The sequence below is a fragment of the Episyrphus balteatus genome, chromosome 1, assembly GCF_945859705.1.
Source record: "Episyrphus balteatus chromosome 1, idEpiBalt1.1, whole genome shotgun sequence".
NCBI lineage: Eukaryota > Metazoa > Arthropoda > Insecta > Diptera > Syrphidae > Episyrphus > Episyrphus balteatus.
The window spans coordinates 15,057,230-15,078,026 of record NC_079134.1 but is presented as its reverse complement, the minus strand read 5'-3'; the positions used below and the strand labels follow the sequence as shown (position 1 = coordinate 15,078,026).

The 20,797-nt window shown below is 34.0% G+C and overlaps 3 protein-coding genes across 4 annotated transcripts in view; 2 read left to right on the top strand and 1 right to left on the bottom strand.

Moving 5' to 3' along the window:
* The window catches only part of LOC129906719 (uncharacterized), a 91,898-nt gene extending 87,728 nt beyond the window's left edge, over nucleotides 1–4,170 (top strand). Inside the window, exons 6-7 of the mRNA XM_055982613.1 lie at nucleotides 1,618–1,862; nucleotides 1,925–4,170. Coding sequence (XP_055838588.1) covers nucleotides 1,618–1,862; nucleotides 1,925–3,706 — 2,027 coding nt within the window. The 3' untranslated portion in view covers nucleotides 3,707–4,170. The remainder of the gene's footprint in view (nucleotides 1–1,617; nucleotides 1,863–1,924) is intronic.
* A 5,654-nt stretch (nucleotides 4,171–9,824) lies between these two features.
* LOC129906718 (leucine--tRNA ligase, cytoplasmic) lies at nucleotides 9,825–16,412 on the bottom strand. Of its 2 annotated transcripts, none has more exons than XM_055982611.1 (7): nucleotides 16,235–16,412; nucleotides 15,792–16,007; nucleotides 15,362–15,736; nucleotides 15,062–15,303; nucleotides 10,537–12,808; nucleotides 10,244–10,475; nucleotides 9,825–10,175 (listed from the first exon to the last, which is right to left on the bottom strand). In XM_055982611.1, exons 1-7 carry the CDS (start codon nucleotides 16,235–16,237, stop codon nucleotides 9,970–9,972), a joined length of 3,546 nt encoding a protein of 1,181 aa, XP_055838586.1. In that variant the 5' UTR covers nucleotides 16,238–16,412; the 3' UTR covers nucleotides 9,825–9,969. The 2 variants fall into 2 exon arrangements, with proteins under 2 accessions (XP_055838586.1, XP_055838587.1); XM_055982612.1 differs by having other exon boundaries at nucleotides 9,825–10,172.
* A 3,014-nt stretch (nucleotides 16,413–19,426) lies between these two features.
* On the top strand, nucleotides 19,427–20,140 carry LOC129906725 (thioredoxin-like protein 4A). The gene is made up of 2 exons (XM_055982618.1): nucleotides 19,427–19,627; nucleotides 19,682–20,140. The coding sequence occupies exons 1-2, from the start codon at nucleotides 19,550–19,552 to the stop codon at nucleotides 20,030–20,032; spliced, it is 429 nt and encodes a 142-aa protein (XP_055838593.1). The 5' UTR covers nucleotides 19,427–19,549; the 3' UTR covers nucleotides 20,033–20,140.
* The last annotated feature ends 657 nt before the right edge of the window (nucleotides 20,141–20,797 follow it).

Sequence of the window (20,797 nt, the reverse complement as noted above, 5' to 3'; positions counted from 1 at the left end):
AGGGACTAAACTTTAAACTTATATCTTTGTTAACTTTCTTAATTAAAAAAAAACAAAACATAAGGCTTCCCCACTCAGTGATAAGGTCTCCGACCCATATTATTTTGTTCTCCGTGATGCTTACCGTGACATAACCCGATGCAGTTACCAAAGTAGTTTCGGAAATTTAACAGGGCAAATCGTAGACTCTCCCAAACCAACAATGATTGAAACGACGTTTCTTTGGTGCAAAAATTCATATAAAAAAACATTATTAGAAGTGTTTTTTGTCGCCTATCGTCGTTGGTTTTGGAGAGCATCTATACTTATCGCTCTAGCCCGTGATACTTACCGGAGCCACTTAACCCAACTAACAATTGTGCTTCTATAAAGCTTTACACAAACAACAGCAGCATCTTTTTAACTTTTTAGAAGAATAATTGCAAGTCAGGAAAAGACTTTTCAGAGCCATTTGTGCTATTTATCGTGGCCTTATAATGACTGTGGCAAACCGTGATACTTGCTACGCCAACCCATTAGACTTAGCATGGTAGCCCTTGACGTACTAGAGTACCCTCTGAAACTAACCAGGGCAACTTTTGAAACTTTCCGAGGCAACCCGTTGTTCTTACAGAGGCGAACTGTTATACCCATGAACAGGGAAACCTGTAATAATTACCGATAACATTTTTAAAACCTACCCGTGATACTAACCAATGCAACTTTTTAAAACTTATCGCGGAATACCGTGCTACTTGCCGATAATTACGATACACGTGCAACCTGTGATACTTACCAAGGCAAACTGTGATGGCTTTCAGGGCAACCCAGGAAATTTGTCAGGGCAAACCGTGATACTTACTAGAGCAAACCGTGATACGTAGCAGAGCAATCTTTGGTACTTATTAGAACAACTTTTGAAACTTAACAAGGAAAACCGTGATACTAACCGATTTTACTTTTGATACCGGTGCAATCCGTGAGACTTGCCAGGACAACTCGTGGTTTTTACCAGGGCAACCCATGATGCTTACCAGAGCAAACCGCCATTCTTACCGGAGCAAACAGTGATACTGCACAGGGAAACCTGTGATACTTAGCTATAAAACCTTTGAGACTAACCAGGGCAACTTTTCAAGCTTACCGCGAAAAACCGTGACACCGAGACAACACGTGATGGCTTCCGGGGTAACCTGGGACATTTGACAAAGCAATCCTTTCCCAATCCTTGAAAATAAATATCCATGATGATACATAGTTGTTACCTGATTTAAAGTTTCGCTTTTGTTACCGGAACGTCTTCAGTTACGAAGAATGTTAACCTTTGTAATCGACGTTTAAGATCAAGGGTTGTGTAGTGTTATTAAATATTAATACATCGATATAATTTATATTTTTTGACATAGTTAGCCGTCTCTGTTATAAGTTATTTCTTGGTCTTGTCTGCATTTTCTTATAATAAATTTTCAAGCGTAAAAAAGCAAGACCATTTTATAGAAACAAATAAATTGGAAAAGAGGTCTCTTTTGTTCTGAACGAAAAACACAAATTAATGACTCAATTTAGGGAACAAAAAAAAACAACACCCTTTATGATATTCTATTAATTGATAACTTTTTCTTGTGAAAATTGTTGAAGGTGGTGGCGGTTACAGCAGCCTTTTGGAACCCCCAAGACGGTATTCATATTCATATGGTGGCGGTAGACGTAAAAGTGGTTCTGAATCATCCAGAATACTAACCAACTATCCGATGGGCAGTAGTTTTGGTACTGACGACTATTTTATGGAGACCGACGATGAATTAGAAAATCCTGAATTTGAAGAAAGTCACCGCAGAACCGATTCAGTTAAACGGCATGGCTTCCTAGAAGTACCAAATGGAGTAAGTACTATCTTCTGTTTCTTCCAAAAAAGCAAACAAATAAATTATTTTTATTTCCACAGGCAGCAGAATCACGCCGAAGCAGTGCCATGACTTGCTGCAGCACTGAAAGTTCATACCTCGAACGACGTTGTTCAGCGTTAACTCTAGGTTTGGGCAATCTGCCACCATCATTGCGACGTAAACTATCCACAGCATCACGCACATCTAGTAACGACATGTGGGACTATTATTATCCAGATATCCAAGTGATTCAACCAACACCAAGTGCTTCCCCTTGTCCGAGCGGCGAACGAATAATCAACGATCAGGCAACATCGTCTAGTCATCCAACTACAGAGGCTAGCGCTGCCTCCATCATAAAGACTGCAATTAGTAGTTCAACAACAGCTGCCACTAATCAACAAAAACCAATTACAACTACACAAGCAGCATCAGCAGCTTCGTCTGCTATAGCTCCACATTTTGTACGAAAACAAAGTATAGCCTATTATGATCCTGAAAGTGCGCAGTCAGGTCGCCAGCAGCATATTCATTCAATAAGCGCTGATACCGCTGACATTCTCCCATATCCCATGACAGCCAAAGTTGTTCAATTACACGAGAAATACGATGATTCTAGCGAGCTTAAATTAGTTGTCCGACGAAAAATATCAGCGCCGCTAGAGGGCACCACCACCACCACCAATGGCCGTTTAATTGACAACAACAATAGTTACACGTATTCGAATGAATTTGCTGCCACTGCAACTGGTAATAATGGAGGAAATAATAGCATAGGTAGTTTGGGCAGTGCAGCAGATCTATCAAAAAATATTACAGCTAATACTGCAGCTGCTGGAGCTGGGCCCAAACGAGCACCACTTGCCTCTTTAAGTTCCTTTAAAATCTCCTCAATAGAGTATCAGGACTCAGAGATGCGAAGCCTTGATGAAGATTCAGTGTTTCTAGATAGCATAGCCGATACCGACGAAGACATGGAGCAATTTAGCACTGATAGTGATGAGATAAGTCTTGAAGACGATGTAATCGAAGATGGGTCAACGAAAGTACCAACCAGCAATACCGTAGCTAGTCCTATATCAAATATATCCACGTCGCACAATCACGACGATCTGCATTCGGTTAAAAGTGTTCCACCTAATATGTCACAATACTCCACCGACATTAGGAGAGCGGTTAGCAATGTTAGTTCTTTCAAGCGTCCCGCCCGACGACCAATATTGGAACGCCATAAGAGCATTTCAATAGCAACTTCCACTGAGAAAATCTCTCTTATCGGTCACCAAATGAAAGATTTCTCTCAGCAGCAATCATCGTTCGATTCCGAGAATCGTGCACCGCCACCACTAGAAACCCATTTCACCATCCTGCCACGTCAGGATACAACCGAGTCGACGCCATCATCACAGAGACGACTCCTCATGAAGCCACAACTTCAGCAACAAATTAGTGCTGAACAGACTACAGAAGAAACTACAACCAATACCACCACAACAACCGCTGAAACCTGTTCAACTTTCAATACGGAAATTCCACAGGGCCAACAGTTCTATGGTGGTCCTGATGAAATTGTCGCATCATCAAATCAACATTCACTTCTGCCACTAATTACGATGCCTGCATCGCTCAAAAATTTGATTCGTCAAAACAGTCCTCCGGCTTGTTCGTCGGTGATTTTAGAACTGCCTTTGATCAAACTTCCAACAACAGACGAAAGCAGCGACAATAGTTACGTAGACAACAACGATGACGACGACAAAAGTCGCAGCAAAAGCGACGAGTCGCGAGATCCAAGTTTACCGGGCTCCTCTCGCAAATGGTCCAGAGAAACTTTGTTCTAGCTAGACGTTAAATTACATTTAATCATTTTAGGTACCTAATCAAAAAATAAATCACATACGAATTTGGTAAATTATTATGAATCATTACAGTCATATTATTTTGTTTTTATTGATGAATGTAAGATGTCATCATCAGAAATAAAATTGTCGTCGCCATAACTGTTGTTGTTCATGTTGCTTATGTTATTGTTGTTGACACGGAGTTTACTCATCGATTAGTTTATAAGTCTGAATATTTAAAAAAACAAAAAATGAAAAACGTGTTAGAGACTGTTTTCTGTTATGTTTTTTGTTTTTCTTTTATGTTCTAGGATTTTAAAAAAATTGTAAACTGTACATACATTATACATACACACATCATCATGGTGTAAGATTGTTATACAAGAAAACTTGTGTGTGTTACAAAAATCAAAATACAAAAAATTATTCCAGAAATGTATGTGTTTTTCAAAAAACAAGAAAAACACACATTTTGTCAGAAACAAAAAAAAAACTATAAAAAAACAAAATAAAAAAATCATTGCATTATAAATGCTCGAAATTACCCTTAAGTTCCATACCTACAAGGATTTTCGAAATAGTTTAAAAAAAAAATGAAATTTTGTAATTCATAAAGTGTCCTAGCTAAAAAAAGCAAACCTTGATTTTAAAAGGGTAGATAGAGATAGATATCTACCGAAAACTACCCTTAAAGTTTTTTTTTTTATGTAAGAGGCATCAAAAATGTTCAAATGTAATATCAAAGTTTCCAATGTTATGAGTTTTTCCTGTAACCTATCTAAAGTTCCTTTAGTAAATTTTTCTTGGCTTTAGAAACTATGTACATAAATTGCTCATTACTATGTATATGAAAAAGAGTATTCCGAATAGCGTTCGTAAAGACATTTTTTGCATATGAAACAACATTCGAATTTGAACAAAATTTTGAACATAATGAATCAAAAATCCAGAAGTAAATAGAATTTAAAAAGTGCTGCCGAATTTTTGGCCATCTTGGAAACAACTTTTTATTTATATTCCATTTTTGATTCATTCAAAATGTTACTAAATGCGAGGGGAGGTCAAAAAATTCGAGGAATGGCAGGGAAGGGATAGGAAATAATGCGTTTGTATTTTTTCGTTACAAATGTTCTCTCTTACACCGGTAAAAAACAACCGTAGATATTCAATATGACAACTGATCTTTCAAATCCTTTCAACCAAAAGTTTTCATGTTGACTACCGAGTTGTAGAAAAAATTTGAGTCTTCATATATTGGGCAGGTTCAGAAACGTTAGGGACTAAATATTTAGGTAATTTCTCGTTCTCTGATTGGTCAACTGTCAATAAAAATCCTTCCAATTTAGGTAATTTTATTGGAAAGCTGACTGGAAAGTTAGGCAAAAAAATTCTCCCTAAAAATTTAGGAAAGTTTTCTTTATCAACATGACAGCTGATTGTTTTTAACTATAGAATTATGTTAGCAAAATTAAATCTATTTATGTGAAAAACGAGTAAAAAGTGCATTATCGGTTATAATTAATATTATTTATTTATTAAAGTTAAGTGTAATTTGGTTTCTGCGCCATGCGATCTGTAAAATTATTCAATAGTTTTCGAAGTTTGACAATAACATCAGATCCAAACAAATTTAGTCAATTTACTCAAATCTCCATGCAGACCGCGTTCATTGATTTATTAGACGTTAAAGCGTCCAAAAGTTGTTTGTACAGTATTAATAAAATTTTTGAAGGTCAATGGGCACGTTCAGGAAATGGGCAGGTTCAGAAACGTTAGGGACTAAATATTTAGGTAATTTCTCGTTCTCTGATTGGTCAGCTGTCAAAAAAAATCCTTCCAATTTAGGTAATTTTATTGGAAAGCTGACTGGAAAGTTAGGCAAGAAAATTTTCCCTAAACATTTAGGAAAGTTGTTTTTGTCAACATGACAGCTGATTGTTTTTAATTATTGAATTATGTTAGCAAAATTGAATCTATTTGTGTGAAAAACAAGTGTATTATCGGTTGCAATTAATTAAAGAAAAGTGAAATTTAGTGTCTGCCCCATGCGATGTCTCTAAAAATTCTTAAATAAATTTCGAAATTTGACAATAACATCAGATCCAAACTAATTTAGTGAATTAATTCAAATTTCCGTTCAGAAAATGACGTTGCCTAAATATTTAGTCCCTAATATTTCCTGAACGTGCCCAATATTAGGGAATAGTTATTTAGCCAACGTCATTTTCTGAACGGAAATTTGAGTAAATTGACTAAATTAGTTTGGATGTCAAATTTCGAAATTTATTTAAGAATTTTACCGGTCGCATGGGTAAGACACCAAATTTCACTTAACTGTAATGTACAGTATTAATAAAATTTTTGAAGGTCAATGGGCACGTTCAGGAAATGGGCAGGTTCAGAAACGTTAGGTACTAAATATTTAGGTAATTTCTCGTTCTCTGATTGGTCAGCTGTCAAAAAAAATCCTTCCAATTTAGGTAATTTTATTGGAAAGCTGACTGGAAAGTTAGGCAAGAAAATTTTCCCTAAACATTTAGGAAAGTTTTTTTTGTCAACATGACATGATTATTATCAATCATCGACTGTCGAATTGTGCCCTGTTCTGTAACTTTATCACACATTTTTGACTGACCATAAAATCCATGAATTTAAACGATAATCTGCTTTGATTATAGTAATAAATACAATGGCTCTTGTAAAAATTCAAAAATGCTTACCGCCAGTGAAAAGGTTACAGAACAGATCCCTTTTTCTACTGAAAAACTTACAAAACAAAAAGTCATAGAACTAAAAACACGATCATTTACTTTAAGAAAAAAACTACCGAAAAAAGAACGATGATTTTGGGTAACTACATCATGTTAAGATTTCAAAATTTGTGTAGGTATTTAAAAAATTGTTAATTTTATTTAAAACGTTATCATCTCCTGTTCTTATAAGTTATAACGAATTAATGTTTGAACTGAAAAACTCATCATTCATATATCCCTTCCTTTAAAAACGCTTCCATGAAATTTGAAATTTGTCTTTTTTATTACTGGAAGTTATGTTTGCTGAAGTTAAATATAAAATGTTGGATAAAATCAGACCTTACTCTGATTCGAAACATCTGAAAATCAAAATTTGATTTTTAAAAATTAGTTGTTGACTCTGTGAACTAACACAATATCTTTGTTGGTTCTTGCAACAATTTTTTTAACACAACTTTAAAGAGTACGATTGAATTTTAATGTTAGAAGAATGAAAGCTTCGGAAATGGCTTAATTTTTTGTGTTAACCAAATTAAATAAAACAAAAAACATTTTCCTCATTCCATCCAAAATTAAATTTATAAAAAAAAAGAAACCATTAAACACTATGTAGCTTAAAACTAATCAGGGTAAAAAAATATTTTTAAAAAATTAAATAAAAAAAAAATGAAAGCATAAAACTTGTAAAATCATAAAAATGCATAAAAACTGACAAAATGAACAAAACAAAAGTGAAAAAAAAAACAAAACCAAAAAATATACCTAGATCTATATGTAAATGTAAAGAATGTATATTTAAAAAATGAAACAAAAAAATGTATATCTTCCTGGGTCAACCCACCCACCTTCTCTATTTTTCTATTGAGATCATCATCAAAAAAAAAAAAACTATAATCGTGATCACAAACTCACTTAATCGCATAAACCACTAAACACACATACATTACACACACACATCTATGCCTCATTTGTACCTATAACGCGTAAGCCTTTTTGTACTTAATAATAATAATTAAAAACAATATAAACAATAATGAAAAATTCAAAATCACAATTTCATAATAACTAAAAAAGAAAAAAAAAAAACAATACAAACAAAAATATAAATTTAGTTATTAAATAAAAAAAAATATAATAAAATGTATAAAACTGTTACTAAAATAAATGAATTTGAACAACAAAAGAAACAAAAAAAAAACAAATAGATAATAAAAAAATTAGAGAGTATATTAATACAAAAAAAAAAAAACAAAAAAACAAAAACCGCAAGTTAGTTTCTAGGTGCATTTTAAAGTAATGAAACAGAAAAATCGTTGAATGTAAATGTAAACGAAAAAAATAATTTAAATTAAATTGAAGAAAAGTAAAGAAAATATATAAAAAGTAATAAAACAAAACAAAAAAATTACATAAGATAAAAAAAAATGAATCAAAGAAAAAAAAAACAATAATTAAAAAACAGAGATGTATAGAAAAAATAATAAAATATTGTTAAAGTTTAAAAATCAAATAAGAAAATGATAAAACATTGTTTAGAAGTTTTTAAAAAAATAAGCCCATCAATGAAACAAAAAATCAAAAAATCAAATTCAAAAAAATGTCAATGTAGATAATTGTCGAAAAACTAAGTAAAAAGCAGAGAGAAAAATATGAAATATAAAAAAAAAAAGTTAAATGTTTAGCGAAATAAATAAAAGAAGAAACATTCAATAAAACATTTGTTTTTTTTTTTTCATTGATAAAAAGGTTTGACCACAGATAAAAAGAATAATTTCTTCGATTCAAACAAAATGTTACACATACGCCACAGTGACGATTTTGCTTTAATTTTAAAAATGAATAACAAACCATTTTTCTTACTCCAATTAAAGAAAAATGTTGACCATTAATTAAATGTTCTACACTACCCTAATAAAAGCAAATAACAAGTGTGTTTTGTGCCCGCTATAAACAGAGAATACGGAAAACATCTGTCGGGAGCTGGAACCGACTGCTGATACGAGCTCCTTCTTCAGGCTCTGCAACGTGTCATAACCAACGAGGGTGCAGTTATAAAAAATAGAAAAAAACTCTATTGCTCAAAGTAACACTTTAAGAGTTGATGCAAATTATTGTACTCGTTTTTTAATTGTTGAGCATTTCGTTGTAAATGGGGCTTCTTGGCTAGTTCCCAACTAACTGTCTATATACCCTAATAAATATTAATATATAAATACCTACATGATTAAATCCAGAAAAGTAAAATAATCAAAATATACCATAATTGTCTTCCCTGAGATTCTCTTGCTAAGGAATATATTTTTGAAAGGATGCGATTTCTTACTCCTGGGGAGAATCGGCTACCGCCATAGTCGATAATTGTTAATAAGCTGGATCTACACTAGGTTGATCAACACTTTCAACATACAGTGCTGTGTTTCAGCTTACTATTCCGTATTTATTTTCTGCATGTTTCTGCTCATAAGAGAAATATGCAATTTATGAGGGGAAACGCTCATGCATTTGAAAATCATCTTAAAAAAATTATAGGCCATACAACCATTCCATTCAAAAACAGTTCAAACAGTTGCATACGTTTTGCACAGCACTGTACCCTAAAACCTTTACAAACTTGTTCAATTGATGTGTGGGATCAATTACATATGTCTTATATGCATCAGTTAGAATAATTTGGAAATGTTTAACACTGTTTAGTATGTCGATTTGGAAGGTATGTAGAACGTGTTGATCAACCTAGTGTGGATGCGTCATTTAACTTGTTGTCGGTTCCTCTGTTCACTGCGTCGAACACAATTCTCAATCTGCTGCCTAGCAACTTAAACTATTTGTAAAATAAATTTCTGAACTAAATTTGCAAATCTTGAAAGCCAAAACCCCGAACTACAATTTTGCAGATTCGTGATTTTGGCTTTAAACCCACGATATCTGAACACAAATCTTGAACAAATTCTGTTAACTCTTTAACAAAATCTAAGCGAAAAAAAAAAAAAAATATGGGTATAGCGATATAACTGAAAAACGGCAACACCATTTTCAGCTATTTAAGTTTTTTTCCGTTAGGCGGTGGACCTACGCACGCACGCACAGTGCGTCGATTCGAGATGGTGAACGAAAATCAAGTTTTTTTTCAAAATTTAACGAGATTTTCACGAATCATGCCACGCTCACTTTTGTATACAATATATCTTCAACTTGCACTTGCAAGACAACATCCGTCTCGTGCCACCACAGCCTTTAGTGACTAAATGCTGCAAAGATTTGGAACTCTTCATTGTTTGACGCTTTAAAAATAGAAAAAACAAAATTTTTCAAAATTAACCACATATATTGGTTATCGTCTTTGAATGAAACAAATAAAAAACAATTTTTTGTTGGAAATAATTTATGTTTTCAAAATGTAACGTTAGTTTTAGAAAATACTAGATAAACAGTAAAAATGAAAACCAAAAAAAAGAAAAAAAAAAGTATAAATAAAATAAAGTTCATCCTCTCCCAGAGAACATGAAAACTTTACTCCACAACATAAATAAACTGTGTTCCAATGCTCTGCAGTTTTCCATTGACTTTCAAATTAAGAATTTTCTTCTCAACATCCAAAACAAAAACACCTTCCGTAAGTTGTTTTTTGCCTGTTTTATAATCTTCAAATGTTGGAATTTGTCTAGGTCCCAATACTGGATCTTCATAACGCCAGATTTTCAATGCATTAAGTTCTGCTATAATGAATAAAAAAAAAAAAAATTAAGATTTTTATTAAAATATCAATCATAAAATAACTGCTAACCTTTAAGTCCAATAATTTTGGCCAATTTCTCATGGAACGATTTAACACTATCTCCTTCAGAAACAACAGTGTTTACTGTAAACAGTCCAGATCGTTCAATGGGATTTGTCAAAACAACTGGAACATTTGGAGCAATTGTAAATGCAATAAATGGTGATCCTGGACGGACTTCTTCCCGGGTCTTTTCCGGTGCAGATGGATCATCTGTGTATTTAACTTCAAGTGATTCCAGCTAGAAAAAGAATATAAAACTTAGTCATCGGTTGGAGAATGAAAAACTGTCTTAAACTTACATCAAGAGTATTCCTTAAGTACTCCAAATTATTCATCAACACCTGGCATTCATCAAACTCCAAAACCGTTGCCATTGCCGAGATTCCTTTGCCTGATTCAACTTTCTCTCGAATCATCTGTGCAAAAGGCATAACTCGTTTCATGAATTTCTTCAATTCCTCCTTGCCCTGCAGAGTGGCAGAAATCACTTTATTATCAGGAAGAACATTTTTAATGATGTAAAGCTCTTTCAATGTATTCAAAACACAACATTGCCATGGAGGATAAGTTTTTGCAACCCAAATAGTACCCCGATCAGGCTTCAAACTCGCAGGATCAACAGCTTTTTCCTTGCCACCTTTACCCTTCACTTGCAGAAGATTTTTTAAGCTCAAACGGAATGAATGAGCAGCTTCCATCAGATACTCCGAGCATTGAATTTCAATTTCATTGATTTCTCCAACACTGGGCCAATGGGCATGTAAAATACTTGTTTTGTTTCCCAATAAAGTCCACACATGTTCCATGACATGAGGACAAATTGGAGCCATGAGTAAAGCCTGTCGACGAATGAACTCAAAAACGAGATCTTCATGCATACCAACATTGCCACACAGCTCACGATACTTATCACGAGCCAATTGGAACTCATAGAATCCAGATCGCAGAGCTTCCTTAAACAACATCTTCCGATAGTATTCATCAGTCTGTTTTGTCTTCAGACTCATTTCACTAATGAAAACCTTATCATTGAAAGTGGATGGAGTTCCTTTACGGAGCATTGGTCTTGATGCCAGCATCTCTTTCACCCACTCAATGAAAGTGTACAAACGCAGAATACCTGCATCAGCAGTGCTTTCAACAAAATTGGCATCTTCAACACTGTCACCAGCATCGGCCAAACAAAGACGCATACCATCGGCAGAGAATTTTTCAATAGCTTCGTAGAGAGTCAAGAAATTACCATCGGATTTAGACATTTTCGATGAATTCAATAAAAGATGACCGTTTACACGAACTCCTCGAGGCCATTTCTCCTCATCCTTGGGCCAAATAGCACAATGATTGTACAACATGAATGTCAAGTGATTTTGGATGAGATCCTTTCCAGAAACACGAAGATCCAGAGGATACCAATAATTGAATTCACGACGCAAAAGATCAAGTTTGTCCTTCTTGACCTTGCTGGTCTTAGGATATGGAGTTTCATTGAAGAAGATGTAATCCCAAACATCAGCAGTCATATCCTCGGATTTGATTCCTATTGGACTTGGAGTTTCACCCTTAAACGATCCACCATGTAGTAAATGACACACAGTATAATAGGCCATATAAATTGTTGAGTCAGATAGTGATTCTATAAGCCATTGTTCATCCCAGGGAAGCTTAGTTCCAAGACCATAAGTCCGAGAGCAAGCATATTCGTGCAGCCAATTCAAACAAGCTTCGAAATTATTTCTCGCTTCGTCATGGAAGGTTTCCATGTTTTTAAGATTCTTAAAAGCCATCGATTGCCATTCGGGTTCTCCATAATTAAGATACCATTGATTGCAAAGAGCAACAACACATTCATCGGCTGAGCGAGATATGATTGTCTTCTCTGGTTCATAGTAGATTTCAGCATCCTTAGCATCAACCAACAACTTTTGAAGATCTTTTTTGACATCTTGAACTTTACGACCAGCGTATGGACCAACCAATAACACACCATCGTAAAACGCCTTCAAATAGACTATTTCCTTGGCTTCAGCTAATTTATCTTTATCATTTTGACTTTGAATCTTCAAAGTATCATACAAATGTACTGCACTTAGTTTGCCCAAAGAAGGAACTTCAATGATTGGAATAGGAACGTATGGGAGGACCATTTCATCTTCGATGCCGTATTTTTGTCGGAATGCTTCTTTCTTTTGTAAATCTACCAGAGCCGCATAATCATCAGGTGAATCGGATGGAACTGACGTTACAACTCCTGTGCCTTTGTCTTCACGAATTGATAACATTGGCAGTGTGTAGATTACTTTGTGCGGTGTGAGTGGAGCCGATAGTTTGAGACCTAATAATTGTTGACCAGTTAGTTCGACAAGAACTTCAACCTTTCCCTCGACGGGGGTTAGGCCTTGATAGGACATATTGCGAGCAGCACGACGGGTACTGATGTAAACTTCATCGGAACGGGATGTCTTAAAGGCAATGTATTTAATGTCGGGATGTAGCCAACAGTTGGTTTGGCCATACATTGTTTCTGGGCGTAGCGTAGCACAAACGAAATATACTGGCGATTTAATCGATCTGGAGAGTAAAATGGATAAAGGAAATTAATTACTTCAGAAAATTTGATTGCAAGTCATGGAAGTGATAAATGAATAATGTTGAATTGGGTAGGTGAATTTAATTGAATCTCTAGGGAACCAGCAGGAACTTGATATCGCCATTGATTAGACAAAGCAATAGGGTTTTTATAGCATTTTGGTTAAATTATTTGAATTTTGTACAGGTTTTATTCAGAAACAAATTGCACTTGTTTCAAGAAACACCACTTTTGAGTACTTGTGGTGTCAATGGAAAGATTTTTTCGTTGATAAAAATTAATCAAGACATGACTCATATGTGTCAAGACCACCTCATAAGCCAAACAGCGGTAAAAAAAGGTAATAAATACAAAATAGTTTGTTGGTTTTCGATGCAAAAATTGCAATAAAATTGCTACTTTACGAACTAACGAGGAAAAATAACATATATTGTAGGAAATTAAATTATCTTCAAGTATGCCATACATTTCTTCTGTAGGTTCAAAAATACGCGAAAAAGTAAAATTTTTATAAAAAACAAAATGACTTAAGGTGCGATTGTGCAAAATGTGGTTTTCGACTCGTGTCTTGATACTCTTTCGAGCCCTGAAGTCAAAATGTATTTATGAATTTTATACAGGATAATATTTAACTTTCCGGTACTACTAGTATAGTGCTTTTAAAATCTACTTGGAACTCATACTCGGGTATATTTATATTACAAAAAAAACAACACATGTCAAGCGACTCCTTTCCTTTTACTAGCCTACGAGATTGCAAGGAGAAAAATTTGTGAAGTCTAGATAAATCTTAATCAATTGCAGTTAGCTCTTTTGTCATAAATATTGACAAACCACTGACCGCAACCTTAAAATTTAAATACTACATGTTTACCGCAATTTAACCTGCGCTATATTTAATCATGAAAAAGTGATATGTACCTTCCGACTTTGGTATCAGATTTTAAACAAAAACAATCTTAAACAACAAAAATAAATTTTGTATTCTTAGCGAAAAAAAATGTTTTTAAAGAACTTATTCTAAGCAGATTTTTCCATGTACCAAAGTTGTGGGTTTTGACAATCATATGTTCATTTTTTGATATCTTGATCAATTTTTTTTTCTAAGAATAAAGACCTTATACTAGCATTAGTATTAACAGGAAAATTAGCGTTAATCTGGGTCCAGGTATACCAAAGTAAGTATTTCCTTATATCATTGAAAAATTATACCAACTTTCAACTAACTCCAGAATCACCCCTTAAACTTTTCTTATCTTACTACAGGAAACCCAGTATGAAAATATTTAGCTTAAAAAACGGTATGCAACAATTTTGAAAAGTTTTTTTTTGAAAATTTTGTTGGCATTTAACAAATTAAATTGCATACTATATTTAGATGTTAAAAGTATTCAGAAAGATGTTCTTGTAATTTAAATAACAAGTTTTTAAGAATATTCTAAGCAACATTTTTCATGAGATCAAATACGCGGGACCTAGTCGTGACAAAAAATATTTTTGGGGCTTTGACATTTTTTGAGGTTATCTTGAAACCTGACGTGATGGGGCAAAATGGACTTCGGATTCGGCTTCAGCAACCCTAAAAACTTACGGATTCCACTAAAAAATAGCGCAAAACACAATATAGAGAGTTACTATCCCTTTTACAAGGTTTGAGATAGTCATCGGAAAAAACCCGTTATTTAAAAAACTGTCCATTTTTCGACTTTCTGCCCATGTCGACTTTTGATCAAGGGCTTCAAGAGAACAACATACTAAAATTTCAGACAATTTCACCGAGGGCCACTTCCCATACAAAATGTGCGGGGTCCTTTGGACAATACTAAAAGTTACATCATCATATGACAAAAGTAGATTACTTAGTTCCATGACTATCGTAAGAAAAAAAAAATAAAGTATATTGCTTAGGACCATGACTATCGTCCTACATTTTTCAAGCTTCATAAATAAAATAAAAAAACTAGTTTTATTGAATCGAATATGAAATCTCTACTCGGTGCACTAGTGCATACGAAAATGGTTTGTGGACATTTAAATCAAGAAAAGAGAGAACTTAATTGTTTTTTCTCTATTAATGGCCTATAAGAAATATGGTCAGGTATATTCGCCAGAAAAAAACCAACGTTTTTAAAAATTTGCACTAAGCGCTTAAATAGAATTCCTCGATAGTATAGTGATTAGTATCCCCACCACAACTTAGAACCCTTCATTTTTATTTAAAAAATAATACTTACTTTAAAACTTCAGGACTATCCAAAACTTTCATCTTAATCAAAGTATATTCCTGAGGACCAACACCTTCCCCAGTTGATCGATCGTGATCCATACAAGGTTGTCCATCTTTAGGCGAGAAGATAGTATACCTCTTGCCATACAAAATCTTTCCACGATTTTTCAAATGATTAAATTGCCAACGAACAAATGAATCAAAGAAAGGATTAGCATCTGTTGTGATAAACTTTCGACGCCAATCAACCTGAAAGAATCTTCATATATAAATTCGTTCCTTATTATTGACAATTAGACAATCTTACATGAATACCAAGTCTTTGCAAATCTTTAACAGCCAAAGGTGGGAAATAATCTAACCAATAATTTTCATCAGCAAACTTTTTTATTTCTTCATCTTGTAAACCAAGACTTTGCATAATTTGCCATTGATATTTGGCGGCTCCTGTTTTAGCTACAGCTTTACTCTTTTTTCCTTTAGACTTGTCTTTGGGAGCTGATACTTCCACCTTTTCAACGGGTTTTGGTTCCTCGTTGGATGGAAATTTAGGTGGATAACCAAAGTCTTGTAGTTCTCGTTTAAGTTTATCAGCACAAGCTTTTATTGGCATTCCAGTGCAATGGAATCCAAATGGCCAAAGTACCTTTTTGCCTTTTAAACGATTATAACGAATGGCAAACTGAAAACGAATTTGAAATTGGCTTTTATAGATTTTAATGTTTTGGAGTACTCACTTCAGCTTTAGACAGAGAAAAGGTATGTCCAAGATGCAAACGTCCATTCATGTAAGGAAATGGAAAGGTAACATAGAACTTTTCATCTAGACTTTTGCGCGCTTCTTTGGGAGCATCGACTTCGTAGATTTTGGCAGCTTCCCATTTTTCTTGAACTTCCAATTCAATTTTTTGGAGGTATTCAACCTTGAAGGTACCTTTACGTTCGATGTTGGCCTAAAAACAAAATAAACAAAATGTATCAAGGATTTCTCCAGAGCTCGTTTATATTTTCCAGAGCTTATTTGAGTTCTCAGTCTTAGAAACTTTCAAAATGAATTTTCAAGTGGAAAATGATGCAAAATTTAATTGGAATTGCAAATTTAAGGAATATGCAAGTTCGATGCGTCAGCAAGTGTTGGAGAACTTTTGTATTTTACTTGGATACTTGTAGAGTAACTTACCATTTTTTGAATCAAATCAAATGTGCTTGAACGGATGAGGCACTTTAAACTTAATTTGCACTAATTTAAGACCAAATTTCAAGCTTTTTTTGCAAAATTTAATTCACAAAAATTCTCCAGAAACTGGCAACGTGTTGGCAAAACACCGCAAGAGAAGTATTTTTGACAACTCGTGGCAGAGATGTCAAATGTGTTTGACATTTTGCGTGGGTGTGTTTGATTTTTTGATTTGTGTGTTCTACTGAAACAGTTATGCCAGTATAGATATATTTTTAAGATTCCCTTTCTATTCGCTTATTATTCTTTGGAAGAAGGAATTTTTCACGCATTCATGACATACAATATAAAAAGAAATCAAAACAAATTGAAAACGAAAATTCTTTAATTTTTTAAAAGTTTCGGTAAAGCTTCTTTTAAGCTTCTTAAACCCCTTATATGGACATTGGTATACAAAATCCAATTTGTTCAACGTACTCCTTTTTTAAGGCTTGGCCACACTGGAGGGTATGCGGTAGCGGTACGGGTAGCGGTGAGGGTACTTGTATAAAAATTTTCCAAACTGACACATCAACGTTCAGGTGTGGAATTTTTTTAGTACAAATATCGTTACCGCTATACCGCATACCCTCCGGTGTGGCCAAGCCTTTAAAGGCTTACCGAAGGGTACATACGGTAGCGGTACGGGTAATTGTATGAAAAAAATTCCACATCTGAACGTTGATGTGTCAGTTTTGAATTTTTTTCATACAAGTACCCGTACCGCTACCGTATGTACCCTTCGGTGTGGCCAAGCCTTAAGGCTTGGCCACACCGGAGGGTATGCGGTAGCGGTATGGGTAGAGGTAACGGTACTTGTATGAAAAAAATTAAAAACTGACATATCAACGTTCAGATGTGGAATTTTTTTCATACAAATATCGTTACCGCTACCCGTACCTCTACCGCATACCCTCCGGTGTGGCCAAGCCTTAAAGGCTTGGCCACACCGGAGGGTATGCGGTATAGCGGTAACGATATTTGTACTAAAAAAATTCCACACCTGAACGTTGATGTGTCAGTTTGGAATTTTTTTCATACAAGTACCCTCACCGCTACCCGTACCGCTACCGCATACCCTCCAGTGTGGCCAAGCCTTTAATTAGGTAACTTATTTCTTGCTTTAAAAATTATTTTCTGTTGATTTTTCTTGATTTTAAATTAATTTTGAATTTTTTTATTTTGACTTTGACAGAATACGTTATGCCGACTTTTCACGAGTCGAATTTTGCCGTGCGGCGACGCTTTTCGACTCGTGTGAACGTAATTCGCAGGCGACTAAAGTGACAATCCCCATAGAAAAATCCTATTCGACCGACATATCGTGCGGCTAAAATCGACTAGTGAAAAGTCGGCATTAGTTTGTGTAGATTAACCCCCTATTATGGCAAACTTTACAAGTCACAAAAACCTCACAAGGTGATCATAACTCGTTTTGTGAGGATTTATTTCTCATCAACTTCTTACTAGTAAAAGTCCAACTTGTGTTTTGTGACCTCCTTCAGAGCAGATCACAAATTCAAAATTTTTTGTGACGCAAAAACCTCACAAAATCAAATTCAGCTCACTTGTGAGGTTTGTCAGAATAGGGCTGCAAGCAGTATTATGTACAAGAAGAACGAACATCAATAATTACACCGGCACACACAAAAAAAAAAGTGTCATGAACCAGAAACCAGACCTATCTTTCTATATGTTTTTGGGCACGCTGAATCCGAATTTGAAGTCCGTTTGGCCCCATTACCCTCCAGTTTTGAGCTGTGAGTGCATTTTGTTTGAATTTTTATGACTTTTTTGGAGTTTTTTGCATTTTTCTCAAAACTGAAGGGTGACCGGGCAAAACGGACTTGAAAATCGGATTCAGCGGTCCCAAAAACATATAAGGGGTATTCACGATCTGGTGCAACAGGCCTAGTTAAAGTGTAAAATTTTATTTTTTTACAATAGATCGTGAACGCACCTCTTCTTATCTATAGTAAATATTGAATGGAATCCATGATATGACTTATATCAGCTTCAAGGATTAACTACATACACCACTTTTTGAAAAAGTACAAAAGTGAAAAGATTTTTTTTCTATAGCCAGAAAAAAAATCTTTTCACTTTGTTTTGTGATAAAGAGTATACAAATTATATTTTAGACCAAAAAATAAGCTTTCTGCATCATTTGTTCTAATTTTTCATCCCGAAAAACTATACAAAAATGCGTTTGAAAATTTTCACTTTTGTACTTTTTCACTTTTTGAGCCAATGTAGTTAAGGCTTCACTCTTTTTTTTATGGAGTTTTGTCTTTCCACCGATGCTTCTTCTTTTTTTTCAATTTTTTTATAATTTCATTCTTTGTTGTGTTCGGGTTAATTTATTTTCACAAATTACATCAAAAGAAACAAAATAAAAAAGAATAAGAATAAAAAAGATAAACTGTTCATCATGTGCGACACGCGACGGCGAGCTGCCATCTGTCAAAAAAATTTTACACCATTGTATTTTTATTTTGCAATAGGGTTAGGGTATAGCAAAAGTGCAAGACCATTGTAAAATTTCAATCCATATATTTTGTTGTTGTAGTGTTGTAAGATTTTACACTTTTGCACTTTTGCAATGATACTAGACCAGTTGCATCGGATCGTGAATACCCCTATAGAAAGATAGGTCTGCTTCCTGGTACATGAAACTTTTTTTTTTGTGTGCCGGGTATGACAGCGACATGTCGCGAAGGTGATAGCACCCAAAAAAAAAAGTTGTATGAACCAGAAACCAGACCTATCTTTCTATATGTTTTTGGGACCGCTGAATCCGAATTTCAAGCCCGTTTCGCCCGGTCACCCTCCAGTTTTGAGAAAAGTGTAAAAAAGACCCCAAAAACTACCTTTTTTTGAGTTTTTTGCATATTACTCAAAACTGGAGGGTGACAGGGCCAAACGGACTTGAAATTCGGATTCAGCGGTCCCAAAAACATATAGAAAGATAGGTCTGGTTTCTGGTTCATGACACTTTTTTTTTTGTGTGCCGGTGTTATCTATTTGTAGTTTCATGTAAATGAACACGGATAATGATTTAAAAACGAAACTCTTCTGTTATCAACTTAAATTCTTACAAATAGATTTTGGCATCACTGCGTGTTCGAGTCTCGAAATAGAAACGTCATTTTATTTATTTTTGACATTTCTCATTTTTTTATAGAATATTTTTCTGTTTACAAAACGTTTAAAAAGAATTATTTTCCATAATTTCCAATTTCTACTTTTTACCTGATAAATAAATAAAAATCCTTAACCATGTCGTATATGTTACCACATTTACACAACGGATGGCAAGTCGATCAAGCTATTTTATCCGAAGAAGATCGAGTTGTGGTAAGAATCAAGAATCCTCTAGAATCCACCAACTCTTGACCTTCCTTCTCTCAGGTTATCCGCTTCGGTCACGATTGGGACCCTGCTTGCATGAAAATGGACGAAGTTATGTACAGTATTGCCGAGAAAGTGAAAAACTTTGCTGTCATCTATCTCGTCGACATTACCGAAGTTCCTGATTTCAATAAAATGTACGAATTATACGATCCTTGCACGGTGATGTTCTTCTTCCGCAACAAACACATTATGATTGATTTGGGAACAGGAAACAATAACAAAATCAATTGGCCACTCGAAGATAAGCAGGAGATGATTGACATTGTAGAAACAGTCTATCGTGGAGCGAGAAAAGGTCGCGGTTTGGTTGTTTCACCTAAAGACTACTCAACAAAATACAGATACTAAAATTTCATTATTTCTAAAACAATTGTAATTTTATTTTTATTAAAAAAAAAACACGAAAATAAACTAAGACTAAATTATTTAATAATTCCCATAGAATTATATTTGGAATTTCTGTACGAGTTTTATAATTATACAGGGTGTCCCGGTATGAGATAAGGGCATTTTGGGGGATGATTCTTATGTATATTTTAAGTAAAATTAATTAAAAGACAAAACTTCTTATACTCATACAAGAATATTATTTATTAATAATGAACGTTTTCGGGAATTACAATTCCCATCTTCAGATTATTAGCTAAATCTAAAATTATTTAAATAAGTTTTTGTCGTTAAATTCTAAACATAATTAAAAAAAAAAAAATTTTCTAAAATAATTTAAAAAAATAATAAACCAAAAATATCATAAAGTAAAAGTGATTTAATAATTTTAGATCTGAAGATGGAAATTGTAATTCCCGAAAACGGTTATTAGGTATTTATAAATAATATTCTTGTATGAGTATAAGAAGTTTGTCTTTCAATTAATTTTATTGAGACTCATACAGTTCCAGTGCGTAATTTTTTACGTATAATTAATTTATATTTTAAGTAAAAAATTGTTCTACAGTAACTCTCTATCTGCAAAGTTGATGATTTAAGAAAACGCTTTGGTATGCATTTACTCCGTTAATACTTATGATACTTGATTTTTATAAGAAATGCTATTATTTGTAACTGCATTTACAAAATGTTAATATCTTAATTGCTCAGATATTAATTTTTAAA